This window comes from Chelon labrosus (assembly GCF_963514085.1).
Source record: "Chelon labrosus genome assembly, chromosome: 6".
Lineage (NCBI taxonomy): Eukaryota > Metazoa > Chordata > Actinopteri > Mugiliformes > Mugilidae > Chelon > Chelon labrosus.
The window spans coordinates 23,036,314-23,053,822 of NC_140342.1; the positions used below are offsets into that span (position 1 = coordinate 23,036,314).

At 43.0% G+C, this 17,509-nt stretch overlaps 1 protein-coding gene across 1 annotated transcript in view; it reads right to left on the reverse strand.

Annotated features, from left to right (window-relative positions):
* atp1a2a (ATPase Na+/K+ transporting subunit alpha 2a) overlaps positions 1 to 17,509 on the reverse strand; it is a gene marked incomplete at its 3' end in the record, with an annotated part of 41,840 nt that overhangs the window by 19,841 nt on the left and 4,490 nt on the right. The window contains exons 5-11 of the mRNA XM_084546294.1: positions 15,165 to 15,278; positions 14,561 to 14,695; positions 12,541 to 12,658; positions 10,155 to 10,423; positions 8,128 to 8,326; positions 6,965 to 7,074; positions 874 to 1,008 (exon numbers count right to left, since the gene is read on the reverse strand). Of these exons, the coding sequence (XP_084402420.1) occupies positions 874 to 1,008; positions 6,965 to 7,074; positions 8,128 to 8,326; positions 10,155 to 10,423; positions 12,541 to 12,658; positions 14,561 to 14,695; positions 15,165 to 15,278 (1,080 nt within the window). The remainder of the gene's footprint in view (positions 1 to 873; positions 1,009 to 6,964; positions 7,075 to 8,127; positions 8,327 to 10,154; positions 10,424 to 12,540; positions 12,659 to 14,560; positions 14,696 to 15,164; positions 15,279 to 17,509) is intronic.

A 17,509-nucleotide genomic window follows, 5' to 3' on the forward strand; every position in this document is an offset into this window, starting at 1 on the left:
TTTATTGTTTAATTCCAATTTCAAAAACCACCTTTGCAAGCTCTGATTTTGTCTAGGATGCTGGTGCAGTCCCAAAATTATTACGATAATAATATATGTTCTTTTTTGTTCTTTTAGCAACCAGAGTATCAACCACAAGGTCTGCCACCTATCCCCACCTAAATCGTGTTTCAGCAGACCCTGCTCTGTCGTGTAAATAGGAAGACATTTCATTCAGCCGCTGCCTAAAAGAAGGTGACACACTGATTTCCACTTGCGGAGGCTGAGACTGGCCCCAAACAAATGGGATTTCTGTACGTTGAAAAAGAGTGGGGCGGAACAGTGGCATGGTGGTTAGCACTGAGGCCGCACAGCAAGAAGGTTCTGGGTTTGAATCCACATTCTGTGTGGAGTTTGCATGTTCTCCCTGTGTCTGCGTGGGTTCTAATCTCCAGGTACTCCAGCTTCCTCCCACCATCCAAAGACATGCTGGTTAGGTTTCATTGGTGATTCTAAATTGGCCGTAGGTGTGAATGTGAATGGTTGTCTGTCTCTCTGTGTTAGCCCTGTGATAACCCATTTGTCTGTGACCAACAACCTTGTTTGTCGTGGGGCAGCTCCCATGCATGGATGTGTGCAACAGTATGAATGTGATGTGCAAAAAGTGAATCATCAATCTTTTGAGTCACATCCAAACAATAAAAATGTGCCTGTGAACTAAAATGTCTTCTCCGTCTCTTCTGAATTTGGACAGAATGAGAAATGAATATCACCTCCGGATAGTCAACAACAAATTCAATTTACAAAAAAAAACAACAACACGTGAATATTGTAAAACAAATGCGACAAACTGAATTTTCAGCGCGGCTCCAGCACAGAACCGTTGCTCAGTACCTGGTACTTGTTGGTGGAGTTGAACGGGATCTCTGCCACTTTGCGGTTTCTGGCTCTCATTTCACGAACACTCCCACAGCACAGCTCGATGCATTTGAACAGAGCTGACTCGGATGCATCCCCCGCCGTCTCCCTCTGGGGAAGCACACACACACACAAACAGGGGCGCATTAGCACAGTCGCTCACACATGTGCACATTAAGAAACGAGCGCTGTCTGTCTCGCCACTTGTGTTTACCACACCGCAGTGGAGGGGAGCCTTTTGGATTGTGTGTTACTTCTACTGATTAAATCAAAACCTGAGATACCTGAGAGGACTTTCTTTACTCCCATTATCGTTGTCACAAATGATGCAGGTGGCAAACGATAGCATCATCTGCATCTCCAGTGTTTAAAATCTTATGTAACAATTTAATATTAAGGTTTGCAGATGAGGCACAGTGGCGTGGTGGTTACTGGCACTGATGCCTCACAGATTACAGGTTTGAATCCAAGCTGACTGGGGCTTTTCTGTGTGGAGTTTGCATGTTCCCCGCAGAGGTGGCAAGTAACGAAGTACAAATACTTCGTTACTGTACTTAAGTAGATTTTTCAGGTATCTGTACTTTACTTGAGTATTTCTTTTTCTGAAGACTTTTTACTTTTACTCCCTACATTTGTACACAAATATCTGTACTTTCTACTCCTTACATTTGAAAAACAGGCTCATTACTTTTTTAACCTCCACGGACGACAAGACGTAAAAGACGTGACATCGGACATGACTAGAGCACCGGACTAGAGAAGGAAAGTCAACGATGCGCTTCCTATGTTCTTCTTCTACTGTTTTGAACAGGCAGCCTGTTGATTGGTTTGAGCTCTGCTGCCACCTAGTGACTGGAGGCTTGTTTATCGTTTAAGCATCAATAGAGACACTAATACTGAAAGTCCACCTGACCCCACTATTTGAGAACTATTGGTCTAATGTGAAAAAACAAATTCATGTATGGTGTGGTTTCTGTTGCTATCATTAGCTTTTTGGATTATGATTTTTTGGAAGCTAGTTTACAACGTTAGCAATGCTATCGAAACACACCGTTTTGAGAGTTTATAGCTAACACTACCTAGCAGTTTAAAAACAACAACCCAATAACCCTCAGTTTATTATTAAAAATGATCCAGATGCTCATGCAGGACATCTGGTCAATTCAGTCTAGATTATTCTGCTAGAACGTTTTCATTTTGCAAAATTATCAACAGATGAATTGTTTCATTAATAGCAAAATAATTTTTACTTTTTACTTAAGTACATTTCAGAGCCTGTACTTTCTTACTTTTACTTGAGTAAAGGAGTTGAATCAGTACTTTTACTTTTACCAGAGTATTTTTTTACACAAGTATCCATACTTTTACTTAAGTACAGAATGTGAATACTTTTGACACCTCTGTTCCCCGGGTACTCCAGCTTCCTCCCACCATCCAAAGACATGCTCATTAGGTTCATCGGTGATTCTAAATTGGCCGTAGGTGTGAATGTGAACGGTTGTCTGTCTCTCTGTGTTAGCCCTGAGATAGACTGGAGACCTGTCCAGAGTCTTGCCTGATGACAGCTGGGATAGGCTCCAGCCGCCCCGAGACCCTTCAAGCGGTTACAGAAGATGAATGAATGAATGAAGTTTGCAGAAAGATGCAGAATAATTTGATTGGAGCAGCTCACTTTCTCCTCCAAAAGTAAAGCTTTTTTGGAAGGTCTTATGGTGGCCCTGAAGGTCAAAACCCAACGACATTTCCTGTTTCTACTGTTACTCTGCTTTTGTCCGTGCACGAGTTTTAAACCGCGTTGGAACGAATGGAGGACGAGATGGCATTAATAGAGGAATATTTTGAAAGAGGACATACATATAATGTCATCCTTGATACGCTTTCAACCCATCATAACATTAATACGTCCCTCTGAACCCTGAAAGCACGGCTGATGGAGTTCGGACTGAGGAGACGGGGCAACTACGTCCTCATTGTACGTCCCCTCTGCCTCTTTAAATAATGCCTCTTTCCACAAGACATGCAGAAATTTGGCAACGACTCATACTTCTTTCCACAATGTGGACAGTACATGTTGTCTGCTTTCAAAGCGCATCACGGCGTCTACACTTACGCGTAGCTGGACATTTACAAAGGTCATTTCTTGACTGGCAGCGAAACAACCAATCACATCAGCTTATATTTTAGCACAGGTTCTGTCCAGTCAGAAACAAGAAGTGTTGTCCCTACCCTTTATGTAATCTGAAATGTCGTTGTGTTTTCTGAAATGTCGTTGTGTTTTGACCTTCAGGGCCACTGTAAGGTTTTACAAGGGCGGCTTTTAAAGATCTGGACATAAAAGATCCTGGATATGAAGTATCCAGTATGAAGTTTGCAGTTGATGGAATTAAATATTGTTGGAGTAATGCATTAGACACTCCCTCTTGGCAATATCGATAGCACAGCGGTTGCCAAGTTTCGAGCAAATGAGTAAATTAATGCCTGATGGAGCTTCATGATTTGTTCTAATGTTGGTGTACAGCAGTCATGACACCGGATGCCTTTTCAGAGACAAGAGGTTAAATACGATCCCAGATTAAACCATGTTTAATCTAATAATTAAATAAACAAACACATAAAGGAATTGCATTTAAATGTGACCTGGAGACTTCCTCATTTAAAAAAAAGGTGCATGACTTTGAATATGTTAAGACTAGACCTTTATACACTAAGTTACACAAAGACAAGACATTTTTTGCCAGGCTCAGAGTGTTATTATCCCCTTTTTAGATGCACATTAGCATTTCAAGGTTTATCTGCTTCAGCTTTCTGTGTTACTTGAATAATTTTCGAGAAAATCTTCCTCCTGATAACGTGTAAAATCCACCTTCATGACAAATTCCATGGCGGTAACCGCAATCCCACCCAGTCCTGAAGCCAATTTACTAAAAAATCGATGCTGTACTGATTGACCTGACACCCGGTAACACCGGCGGGAGCCGAGAACCGAGACAAGAAAATTCTCTTTGTTTCCGTTTATTCATTCATGAACAGCCGCAAAACAAGGACACGCGCTCCGCAAGATTTGTCCTTGTTTGTGCCTTTTCATGAATGAATAACTAGATCAAGAAAATTCCATTTGCCTGTTGTTGTTTTTTTTATTTTTTTCCTGTCGCGGGTGCAGATGGGGACCTGTTCTTGCAACGGCAGCGGAGCCCCGACTGCTGTCAGGAGACACGTCTGTTACTTAATGCAGGGAGAAGCCTGGGCGCCTCGAGGGGGCAGAGAGGCTGCAGAGGCTGGGTCTAGCTTCCCGTCGGAGTCAAGAGAAGCTGTAATCCCTGCCACTGAGAGCCACACTGAGAATTTCTTCAGGTCAATGTAGCACGGGTTGGAGGACGGCACTTGGTAGAACACTGGGATATTATTGAGTTACCTACCGGCAGTGAGTGTGTTTGTGCAACTGTGCAAAGGGGGGAGTTACTTCCAGGGGTGCATTGGATTATCCCCTGTGTGTCGGCGCGAGCGGGAGGCTAAGCGTGTAAATCAGTGTGTGTCTAGTGCACCTGAGTCAAGTGGCACTGACAAATAATTTTTTATGGGTTGTGTTTTATTTTTCCCTGTGGCTGCCATCTCGCAGAGAGCACTGTACTTATGTGCAGTGAAGTACTCGCACTGTACTTGAGCGTATCCATCCGTCTCTACAGTAAATTTGAGAGGGGAAATCATTTGCTTTTTTCCTCTGATACTTCCCATTAACAATTTAAGTTGTTAGCAACACTGACAAGTCATGCTTTATAAAATATGGATGAACAAATCCAACTACAGCTACAAATGGTTGGAACGCAGAGCTTTTATTCCAGTTTTTATATCATTTCAGTTTTGAATACAACACCCAGCAATTACTCTTCTAAAGTAATGTACAGCATTATAGATTAAAAAGCCAAGTAGTACGGGAAGAGCATGAAATTAGACTTTGACCGACTACGACATTAAAACGTTGCTTAATTGATGCAATAAGTGATAATGTTACACGATGGAGGCCGTTTCGCGGCCTAATGGGTCGTTTTGCTTTTAAAGCGGGCGTAGCCAATCATCGTGTTTTGCCGTCATTGGGCAGAAATTACACAATAATCTCTCGGCATACTTTATATACAGTAAGTGGTTTGAGAAGACACTAGACTTCTGCTCTGCCCAGGGAGATTGCCTACATTCATATTGGCTGTTGCAAAGCCTGATTCGGCTGTGGAAATCCCCGCAGGAAACATTGCTATTCCAGCAGCATCGCAAACCAAAAAAAAAAAAGGGAAGAATTATCAAACAGAGAGTCTGACAATGAACACAATGTCCATATCAAACTCCACAAAACCCTCCCTTCACAGCTGGATTCAGAGATGGATGTACTTCCCCTGGACAGGCAAGCTGCTAAATGTGCTGGTTTTGTTGTGCTGGTAGATTCACCATTAAGTAGCTGAATGCTGCTAATAGTTTAGCCTTCTACAAACAGTAGCCACAGGCTTACGGTTGCAGCTAATTCCGCTTTGTCACTGTGTAGCTAGCTAGAGCCTTTAAATCCCTGTACGTCTGCTAGTATACACCGATCAGTCATAACGTTATGACCACCTTCCTAATATTGTTGTTGCCTCCACAACAGTTGTGACTCATCAGAGAATGGACATGGGCCATCTGAGGGTGTCCTGTGGTGTCTGGTTAGTGAATATAGTGGGATCTAGTGAATTTGGAGGCCAGGTCAACACCTTGTGATGTTCTTCATGTTTTTTTTTTTAGTTGTTCCTAAAGTGTTTTTGTGTGTGTGTCTGTGTCAGGCTGCATCCCGCTGGGGATGGCTGCTGCCATCAAGGAGTGTCATTGCTATGGGGTGGGGGTGCCTGGTCTGGTCTAGGTGGGTGCTACATGTCTAAGTAACATCCACATGAATGAATGAATGCCAGGTCCAGAAGTTTCCCAGCAGAACATTGAATTGTCGCAAGATGGTCAATGTTATTTACTCGTCTGACAGAGAGTTTTTGTCTTTTCAAGATGTCTGTCTACCCCGGTTTTGATACTTTACATAGATTTTAAATATATTTTAACGTTTACTTGACTTTGGATCAATTATTCTGCTTCAAGCAGTTGCACAAAGTGATTGCTACTTTTACATAAGTACAGCTCCTTCTTACTCCACTTCCCAATAGCAAATAGATTTGCTGAAATGAGCACAGGAACTAGACTAGTTGGAACATAAAATACTTCGAAAGTGGACAATGCGTAGTGCGATGGGTACTTTTACTTTTCTAATAAAATATTAGACTGGAAGTCGTTGGGAACTGATCATGCTCTGATGAAGATCTTCTTTTCTGCAGTGAACAACATAAGAGTAACAGTGACGCAGTCATACGTGTCATCTGATTGTTTGAATCCTGTTTCTTCTGCGTCGTTTGAAGCTCACCCTATAATGAAATCCAAATGCTGCGTTGCCAGACTCATATTCTGATGAGAATTAAGTCTGGCTACAGTAAAAATATGCTTCTGATACTACCATCCCTTTTTCCCATCCTTTAATCTAAAAGATAAAGCAAATATAATTTTAATCACTTTTTTTTTCCCCATCGAGAAATGTACTAAATAAAGACAAGAGCATGAAAAATAGTACTTGAGAGGATGAATGGTTTCAGTCTTGTCATGAATAAATTGACAAAAATCCAAAACTACGGCATCGTTCGAGCACTTTTTGTTGTAATTACATATTACCGCTTATACTTAAAATAAGCTTAGAGACCAGAATACTCATCCCGCTGCATATAATTGAGTGACAGCTCACCTGGCGCCGTCCTTACGCTGTTAACTTCAACCTACTGGAAAACCACATAGGCAAAATCATGTCTTATGAATAATGTGCATGCATTATTTGATTTGAATCCGAAGAAGCCTGCACATAATGCCCTTGGATTAAACTAAATATGCTCTGCCCCGGCTGGTTTAGAGATAATTCATGAGAAGGATCAATGCAACGGTTTTGCAAAGCTGCTGCTGCTGCTGCTGTTGTTGTGTGAGTGAGTGAGTGAGTGAGTGAGTGAGTGGAGTTTGATACCATCAGGATGGGAAGGTGCTCCTGTTCGGCTTTGAATTCAGCTCTGTTGCACAGGCCAGCCACGCGAGACAGAGCAGCCCAAGTACCAGAGCTCTTGTCAAAACCCAAACCTGAGAAAATAGCAGAGGGAGCTCTGTGTTAAGACTTTTATTTATTTATTTTTTTTTAAAATAAGGCTCATGCAGTATTTATGCCACTGACTTAACTCTCGGTTCACAGAGTAGCACTGGATATTGTGGCTAAATAACAGAATCGGGGCGAGTTAAGCTGAGCGATCACCTCTTCCTCGACAAAAAGTGATTTTTCAATTCCCTCGCCTGGAAAATGTCATTCATTTTTAATTAGAACGTCTCGAAAATAAATGCTGTTTTGGATACGACTCGCTATCAGAATTCCATCCATCCCACCCAGCGCGAACTGAAAATGACCTTCACTCTGCCGCCGGTGCCTGCATTCATTTTTCATATTTGCCTAGATTCTCCAGGGCCCTCGCTGTCAATGTTATTGTGAGAGGAGAATATGATAGTGTCGTGTGACATACAGCGCACGGGGAGGGGGCGGGGGGCGGGGGGGCAAACTGCGGTCGCGGGGTTTGACACAGCCAGGTGGAAAAAGGCTTTTAAAAAAAATGAAAAAACTGCAACGGCTGCAAAACTAGTCTGAGCTGCTGAAATGAAATGCATGCACTGTTTTTCCTCAGCTGTCCGGCTCTTGTCAGCACCACTGGCTAGTCACTGTGTGACTGCACAACTGTCTGACTCAGTGACGATTAATATGCACGGAACACAATTAATTTTTTTCAACCAGACCTTGTGGCTATTTGCTAAAAGCTTCTTTGAAATTTGTCTTGATTAGTCACTGTTTGGTGGAAGACAGGAATTTGGCTGGTTCCAGCAGTCCTGCAGAGGAATTCTGGGTAAAGACACGTTCGTGGCTGGGGTGTTGTGCTGCCCACTGCATACCGCTGCTCAATTAATCCAGGCAGCAGAGTGAGAAGCCACGTTGGTTGGCGGTGTGAACATTAGACAGATGAATTTCAGCAGGTGGCCGCGCACCCCTCCTGCATTCCCACACTCTCTCCATCTCCCTGTTTATATCCCTCCTCGCTCTCCTTCCACCTTCTGTTTTCGTCCTCCTCCCTTTTCCTTTCACCGCTACCTTACCAGACTGGTCCTCGGTGGTGTCCGCCTCGTGGATCTGGTTGTCGAACCACATGTGGGCCACGGTCATGCGGTTCTGGGTCAGCGTGCCCGTCTTGTCGGAGCAGATGGTGGAGGTGGAGCCGAGAGTCTCCACGGCCTCGAGGTTCTTCACCAGACAGTTCTTCTTGGCCATCCGCTTGGCAGTGAGAGTGAGACACACCTGGGAGGGGAGAGTGGCGGGAGGTAAAGAGGGAGGGGGAGGTGAGGGAGAGAGAAGAAGCGAGGATGGATGATTGTTAGTCAGCGCTGGGAAGAGAGCATGTGTACGCAGCGGTGCGTTCAAGTGTTTGTGCTTGTGAATCCATGCGTGCTCCAGGTGCCTTATAAATGTGTGTGTGTGTGTGTGTGTTTGGTTGGCTGGTTAACAGCAGGTGAGCAGGGATACGAAAACACGATGAATAGACATTTTCCATATGTCGTAAGAGACACACCAACACACATTATTTCCCCCTGACCACGTCACCTACATAGCAACGTACACACGGACATTTCCACACACGGCTCACGGTGTATTTAACGTGAGAGCAGCTAAAGAAACCAGCCACTGGGAGTTAATTTATTTCCTGGGACCAGTGAAATGTCGACTGATGGCATTTCAAATGCCAGCTGGCATCCCCTCTCAGCTCGCACTCTGTTTATTGTTGCAGAGAAAGTTAACTACACTTCAGCATTTAAAAAAAAATAAATAAAAAAAAGCCGGCGTTCGCTAATAAGTCTCTTTGCCGAGTCCTGTAGCATCATTAGAGCTCCAGCTAAGATTCAAAGAGGCTTCATCAGTGTAAGGAAGACCACAGGTGTAACTAATAACATTGATGATGGCTCGGTTCCATGTGGATGTGCCAGTAAACCGTGACACCGAGCCAGCAGGCCCAGTATCAGGGCGCCTGGAACTGGCACGGTTAAAGATGCACTAATCAATACTTTTATGTCCACAGTGCATCAAACGGCGAGGCATAATGTGGAGGCAGCTGCTCGTGATGAAAAGCGCGTGCAGAATTAGCGCTGCTCAGTTCTACAGAGCATTTTTAAGCCTCTTTTAGTTAATTAGTTTTGGTTTTAAGGACTTGAGCCTGAGACTGAAACTCCAAACAGCTGATTCACAAAGTTAGAAACTGTCTGGAAAGAAGAGTGAGATATTAGTTTGTCATGAACCAAAAGGCGATTATACACTGATCAGGCATAACATTATGACCACCTTCCTAATATTGTGTAGGTCTCCCTTGTGCCTCCAAAACAGTTGTGACCCATCAGAGAATGGACATGGGCCTTCTGAGGGTGTCCTTTATGGAAGGCCTTTGGGTCCTATGGGTTGAGGGGAGGGTCCTCTGTGGATCATCCCACAGATACTTGATCAGTTTGGGATCGAGTGAATTTGGAGGCCAGGTCAACACCTTGTGCTGTTCTTCGTTGTGTTTTTTTTTTTTAGTTGTCCCTAAAGTGTTTTTGTGTGTGTGTCTGTGTCAGGCTGCATCCTGCTGGGGATGGCTACTGTCATCAAGGAGTGTCATTGCTATGGGGTGGGGTTGTCTGGTCTGGTCTAGGTGGGTGCTACATGTCTAAGTAACATCCACATGAATGAATGCAAGGTCCTAAAGTTTCCCAGCAAAACACTGAACTGCCACAAGATGGTCAATGTTATTTACTTCTCCTGTCAGTGGTCATAATGTTATGCCTGATGTCATATGTTGAGTTTTCAGCTTGTTTATGCAGGGTGCAGTAATTGACCTTTCTGCATGTGTGTAGAGAGCAACCTCATCTAAGACATTTCTTTTATGAGGGTTCTGTTCATATTTTGTTTTCCCAGAGGCTTATTATGAACTGTCCTTGCTACATGGGGGCATTAAAAGTGCACATCGTCTTCTTGCAGCAAAAGGAGGAAAATGCTCTGCAGGGACATAAAATCCTGTTAAACAGCTTAAACTGATTTCCCCCCTATTTAGAATGGACTTGCAGATTTTTCTAAAAAAATCAGTAGAAACACCACTCACAGTGACAGTAGCCAGAAGCCCCTCAGGCACGTTGGCCACAATGATTCCAATGAGGAAGATGACGGCTTCCAGCCAGGTGTAGCCCAGGATGATCGAGAGGATGAAGAAGCTCACTCCCAGGAAAACGGCCACGCCGGTGATGAGGTGGATGAAGTGCTCGATCTCGATGTTGATGGGCGTCCGGCGGACTTCCAGCTCTGACGCCAGAGTGGCGATGCGACCCATCACTGTTCGGTCACCGGTGGCGATCACGATGCCGTGGGCCGTACCTGCAGGGAGGGGGTGAGATTCACCGCTAGAGTCTCTGGATGAAGGCTTGACGTTCATGTACTGAGTTAAATCTGCACAAAATGCTTTAAGAACACAACATTTTAGCCTCAAAATTAGAGGAATCATTGGCTGATTCATCAACGCAGGAGTTACATCATGCGTCAATATGCCACAGGAGGCAGTCAAGTAGGCGGCAGATTTTTTTCCACACAATGCCTGTTTTTTCTTTTTGAAAAACGGCTCTTTGGAGGTTGATCACAAGGTGTGAGGCACAGCTTTCAGCTGAGTGACCTGATGCTCTTAATGTTTTGGTGGAATGCGCAAGTCCTTCTTAAAGTGATGTGCAAAGAGAAAAATAACTGCTAACAGTGTGAACAGCTCTGCAGAAGATGAGTAATGTGTATTTTGTAAACGGGAGGGGAGGTGATACCTGGATGTAGAGGAGTGATAGATGGAGGTGAATTACAGGTGTTGGTCAGGGATTGACTGAGTGGAGGCTGGGATGTGTGAGCACAAGTAACATAACCCATACACCTCACTATCAGGGAATTATATATAGTGACTAGTTTATTAGTTGAAATAAGTTAAAACGAAATATGTGGATTAAACAGAGATACCAGGAAGTGTTGTGAGCATTGTCAACTAAATTCCATTCACCTCCATTGATGTCACTGAGAAAAAGCCAACTGAAACCCGATCAGGCATAACATTATGACCATCTTCTCAATATTGTGTAGGCCTCCAAAACAGTTGTGACTCATCGGGGAATGGACATGGGCCTTCTGAGGGTGTCTGTTAGTGGGATCCTATGGGTGGAGGGGAGGGGTCTCTGTGGATCATCCCACAGATACTTGATCAGTTTGGGATCTAGTGAATTTGGAGGCCAGGTCAACACCTTGTGCTGTTCTTCATGTTTTTTTTCGTTGTTCCTAAAGTGTTTTTGTGTGTGTGCCTGTGTCAGGCTGCATCCTGCTGGGGATGGCTGCTGCCATCAAGGAGTTTCATTGCTATGGGGTGGGGGTGTCTGGTCTGGTCTAGGTGGGTGCTACATGTCTAAGTAACATCCACATGAATGAATGCCAGGTCCAAAAGTTTCCCAGCAGAACACTGAGTTGTCACAAGATGGTCAATGTTATTTACTTCTTCTGTCAGTGGTCATAATGTTGTGGCATATCAGTGTATTTTTAATTACTGATTCAGATGATCACCAAACAGCATATATGCTTCTGACTGGACTTTTAGTATGAAGTTTACACATTTATATTACGTAGACATGATTTATGTCCATATTATATTATATTTACACATTTAGCCCGAGGTTATTTTTCATTTCCATTTGAAAAAAAATAATAAATTAATTAAAAATCTCCAAATTCAGACAGTAACCGCTCTAACACTCCAAGGCCAGCGTGCATAACCTTGGGCTCTCTGGATAAAAGACAGTTTGAGAATTTCCAAACGCAATAATAAGTCCTCCTTGTCCCCAACACCAGGCCAGAGTGAGGTCTGAAAAACTAAAGACATTTTTATTTCTGCCTAATCAAAACTGCAAATTAGAGAGTAGATAACAGCCCCATAACGAGCCTGTGATACCGATGTTATTGGGAAAAAAATTCTCGACCGCAATTCCGCCAAATTTGATGCAACACAGAATAATCCTACAGCGGATTTAATCATAGCTGCACTAGGTGGCCTCTTCACTGAATGTGAAGCTCTGAAACCTCCCAAAAATTGGGTAGTAGGTGAGGTACACCCTGGACAGGTCGCCAGTCTATCACACAGATAGCCCAGTCGGCTTGGATTCGAAAATGTCTATACGCCTCCATGGCAAATCGGTCAACAGTTAAGGATACGTTTATGAGTGAAACCTACAGAACAGCAACTAAATGGACCTTAAATGGATAAATGTTGATGAGGTTCCAGATCCAGATACAAAACAGCCAGTAAATAAACAGCACTGTCAGCTGGAGGGATGTAAGGGTTGATGAATCGTGCACTGAAACACCTTCGTGGTTGATTGATAAAGCAAAACGCTGTTGATCTCCAGATGGCTGCAAAAAACAGGAGACACTTAGAAGCGATAAGAGACAATCGTGGCCAGATGTGGCCTACTGACCCTCGACACAGTTGGTGGAAAAGAAACAGATGTTGCGGGTCTCCAGAGGATTGTCGTGAGTGAACTCCGGCGAGCGAGTCTGAGGCTCGGATTCTCCCGTCAGAGAGGAGTTGTCCACCTTCACAGGGGAGAGAGAGAAAACGGGGAGTAGAGAAGAACGGTGTTATCCGAGGAGACTGAGGCAGAGAGCGAGGAGAGGAGACTGACGGAGTGGAAATGAAAAGAAGCAGTACTTATTATAACAACAAGTGCACCAATATAACACCCTGATGGTGTCAAAAGAGTGCTTTGGTCCAGGTGACTTTCACCATGTCTCTTTAAAAGTGCAGGAAGTTGTGCCATTAATCACAGCTGTCTTACTCCACCGCTTCGAAAACCAGCAGGATAAACTTAAAACTGAAAGCTGGTCAAGTTATAGAATACATAGAGATTTTCATTAAACTCCGAATCAAAGCAGACTAAAGTCATGTCTGAATGTGAAAACGTGGTGGCTTTGGAGCAAAGCGTATTCATGCTGCACAAAACTAAAGCGTTTCGGGATTATTCAAATGGAGCTTCAGTGCCGGCTCTGGGGATTTCAGGCTCTGGGTTCTGTAAAGCATCACAAGACAATTTTGATTATTATTGGCACTTTATACATACAAATTGAATTGAAGTGAGTTGAACTGAATTATGGGATACGCTACCCGGGCTGTATGTACGAGTAAATATTACTTGCTGACAGGGGGGAAACGGTAATCGGATTATTTACATATATCGAATAACTGGAGGTGAGACTCTCTGATTACACTTTGATAGCTGTGAATGTGGCGGCACGGCTGTGAGATGGTGCAACACTTAGATCCAAGCTGAAATATCTCATGCTCGCTGATTATGACCAAAACATTGGTGGTTTGTGACCAATTATCACTTCACTATTACTTTATGACGAAAGAACAAAGAAGAAATAAACAAGAAAGACTGATGGATGAATGAGAAGAAAAAAGCGCAGAAAGAACAAAGAAATAAACAGGACGAAGAAACGAGGAAGGAGGAAGAAATAAATAGAGAAAAGATGAAAGACAGAAAGAAAGACAGAACGATTGTGAAAGAAAGAAAGAATGAATGATTATGAAAGAACCAAGAAAGAAAGAAAGACATAAAAAAGAAAGAAAGAAAGAAAGAAAGAAATGGAGTAAGATAAAGAAAGAAAGAAAGAACCAATAAAGAAAGAACAAACCAAAAAAGAAAGAAAAGATAAAGAAAGAAAGAAAGAAAGAAAGAAATGGAGTAAGATAAAGAAAGAAAGAAAGAAAGAACCAATAAAGAAAGAACAAACCAAAAAAGAAAGAAAAGATAAAGAAAGAAAGAAAGAAAGAAAGAACCAATAAAGAAAGAACGAAAGAAAGAAAGATAAGGAGTACGAAAGAACCAATAAAAAGAAAGAAAGAAATGGAGTAAGATAAGGAAGGAAAGAAAGAAAGAACCAAGAAAGAAAGAAAGAAAGAAATGGAGTAAGATAAAGAAAGAAAGAAAGAAAGAAAGAAAGAAAGAAAGAAATGGAGTAAGAGAAAGAAAGAAAGAAATGGAGTAAGATAAAGAAAGAAAGAAAGAACCAACAAAGAAAGAAAGAAAGAAAGAAAGAAATGGAGTAAGATAAGGAAGGAAAGAAAGAAAGAACCAAGAAAGAAAGAAAGAAAGAAAGAAAGAAAGATAAGGAGTATGAAAGAACCAATTAAGAAAGACATAACAAATAAAGAAAGAAAGAAAGAAAGAAAGAAAGACAGAAATGGAGTAAGAACCAATTAAGAAAGAAAAAAATAACAAATAAACAGAAAGAAAAAAGAAAGAAGATGGAAGGACAGAAAGTCAGAGAGAATGTAAATGAAAGAAAGAAAAAGGAAAGACAGAACGAATACGAAAGAAAGAAAGAAAGAAAGAAAGAAAGAAAGAAAGAAAGCTAAACTAGCCACACTGTGCTACTGTACTCTCCCTGGGACCTCCCGGCTCCCCAGGGTGGGGCCCGGCACCCCTCCCCTACCTTGCATCCGCTGGAGGAGATCACTCGAAGGTCAGCTGGGATGCGGTCTCCCCCTTTGATCTCCACCACATCTCCCTGCACCACAAGCTCTGCATTGATCTGCATCTTCTCCCCCTCCCGGATCACCAGCGCTTGCTGGCATGGACGAAAAGAAAAGAGAGACATGAGAAAGAGGGAGAGATAGAGAGAGGGGGGGGGGAGAGAAGGAGTTTGGGAATAGAGAGAGGATTTAGTCAGATGAGGAGAGAGGAGGGAGATATGGAAAAAAAAGTGAGGAGCCAGAGGCTGTGGAGGTATGTGAAAGGCAAAGATAGCAGAGAAGGAAGAGAGAGAAAAGACAGGTAGGGAAAAGAGGCGCAGGAGAGGAGTGAAAGGGGGCTAAATAGATTAAAGAATTAGGCAATCGAAGTGCTAGAGGTGGATAACACGGGGGGAGTTTTTATGCAAACACACTCACAATCCAAAGTTGGCTCAAACATTTATTCTTCCTTTGTGCAAGCTTATTAGGTTTCCACTCAAGTGAGCGTGTAAGCCCTACTTGAGGCTCGGCTTATTGATTCAGAAAGCTCTGAGAGTACACCAAACACCCGACGCGTCAACTCACCTGTGGCACCATCTTCTTGAAGGAGTCCATGATTCGGGAGCTCTTGGCTTCTTGGAAGTAGGAGAAGCAGCCGGTGATGATCACCACGGCCGCCAGCACCACGCCCAGGTACAGCTAGAGCGAAAAAGCCAGAGCCACGGGGGGAGAGAAGGTGTCGTTATCCTGGGTTTGGTTCTTGTAAGGCATGCTAAAGCGCAGGGGACGGGGATTTAGAAACTTTTAAAAAAATTAAAACCTTTAAATGCACAGTGCAAGGAAAGAGTTAAGGGCAAAATGAAGGAAGGCACAGGGCGCTCTGAGTCTGAGTGCAGGATTCAAAAGAGGAAGCTGAATGCTCGTGCAGTGCTCTTGTCAACTTGGAGGGTTTGTTCAATCCTAGTCCAAGTGAGCATCTGTCTCCTAAACCCAGAAAAGCAAGAGCTGAGGCTGATTTGTGAGACACTTTCTGAACTGGAGCCTGACTTTGTAGACTTAACGCTTACGTGAAAGCAAGAAACACTCATCCCGGTGGGGTATTTTTTTTTTTTCTTCTTCTTTTTTTTCCCGGTGTCTATTTTCAGTTCTGCAGTGATAAAGGCTGTTATGGGCTGAGCTCTCGCTGATGCAAACAAGACAGCCAGGCACTCTGGATGAAAGCATCTGCCAGATGGCGTACTGTACTGTACGTCTTGGACTCCGGGAAAATAAAAAAATTCTTAAAATCCTGAAACTTTTCGGAAGGTGCCGCCGCTTTCATTTGACAGCAACAACCGAGTGTTTTGCTCTCTTACACGAATGGCTTCTTTTTTTTTTTTTGTAAAGCGTAGCTGTTCAAAATCTTCTGAACCAGGAAATGCATCTGTATCCTCAGAAAATCACTTGTCAGTGTTTACAGCACTTGCATCCAACTCAGCGTTCAGTTCCTCGTTTTGTCTCTTTTTATTTATTTATTTGGAGCTCAGCTATATTGAAGACGCTTCAGAAGTCGCTTTTTCTTTTAAATTTTTTTTTAGAAATTACAGGAACAAGCTCTGTCCTGGGAGGTGACACATTTAAATTGAGAAAAGCTTCAGAAATTCAAAGAATAATAATAATAATAAACGTGTAATTTCGGCAGCTAACATACTTCCTTCAAGTAATCTTCCAGCTTAATACATACATCAAAATAATGAAAATTAAGTTCTAATCTGACAACAGCCATGTGTGAAGTACTGTTACGGTGGATTTTCATCTTGAATAACTGTCTGAACATTTTCGCAAAGCCGCACAGAGCCGGAAGCCGCGGGCGGCCCAGGCTTTGAAGTGGCTCACCAGAGCATCCAGCCGTACGTACTCAGTACTGAATGTGGAGATTACATCGCGGGGGGGGGGGATTAAAGTTACGGCGTTATGCGTGCGTCTATGTACTGTATATTTTTTCCTGTGCATTATGCAAGGGTTGAAGGCTGACTGGGGTTTGAGGAGCGCTGAATGGTGATTACATAATAAGTCAGAGCCGTAACGTGCAGCACGGGTGGTGCTTGGCTCCATTTGCTCAGCGGTTGGTCTGTATTTATCTGCGCTAATACCAGGACGGATGCCAGAGCCGGCGGTTGTTTTGTTTGTTTTTTTCTGTGTCAGTGTGTAAATCTAAACATATGAGAACCTTTTCAAAGCTTTTTAAATCTGAGTTCTCCTTTTATTTATCTCCCCTCTTCTTTCTTTACTCTTTATTTTCCTCTCTGTGTTCTCTCACGTGTCGCCATTTTTGGCCAGGACACTCAGAGAGAGGAGATTAAGATCTCAAGAGGCTGTCGGTGTTAAATAAAGGTCACACACACACAAAAAATAAATAAATAAATAAACAGCCTGACAAGAAAAAGAAGGGCAAAGAAATCCAGCAAAATTAAGCATTTTGAAAGCTTCTGGCCTCTGGTTTAAGGTTAAAACCTGATTCCCGTCGGGACATGTAATGTCACGCCACATTACGGTTTCCCATTCACAGCGGAGTCGTGATAACTCTCTTATCGACAGATGGCACGGTCGAACCGAATTATCATTTCTCCGCATGTATTATAATTGAGCAGATAAGTAATTTGAGACATGTACAGACTCACATCCGCAGTGTTCATGAACAGGAGCACAGTGTGAAAAGCAATCCAAATGCAAAACATATTTGAGTATTGTTCCATACTGCAACGACATATAGATAGACAATCTTCAAATTTTGCATTTCTACAGTTATTATAAGGAGATGTGACTACATTGTGAGACACTGGCCTTCACCTGACATGCAAATTAAAAGAGGTATGGGATTTAGTCACAGCAATGGACCTGGGAAAATGCACCAGTCAGGCATAACATTATGACCACCTTCCTAATATTGT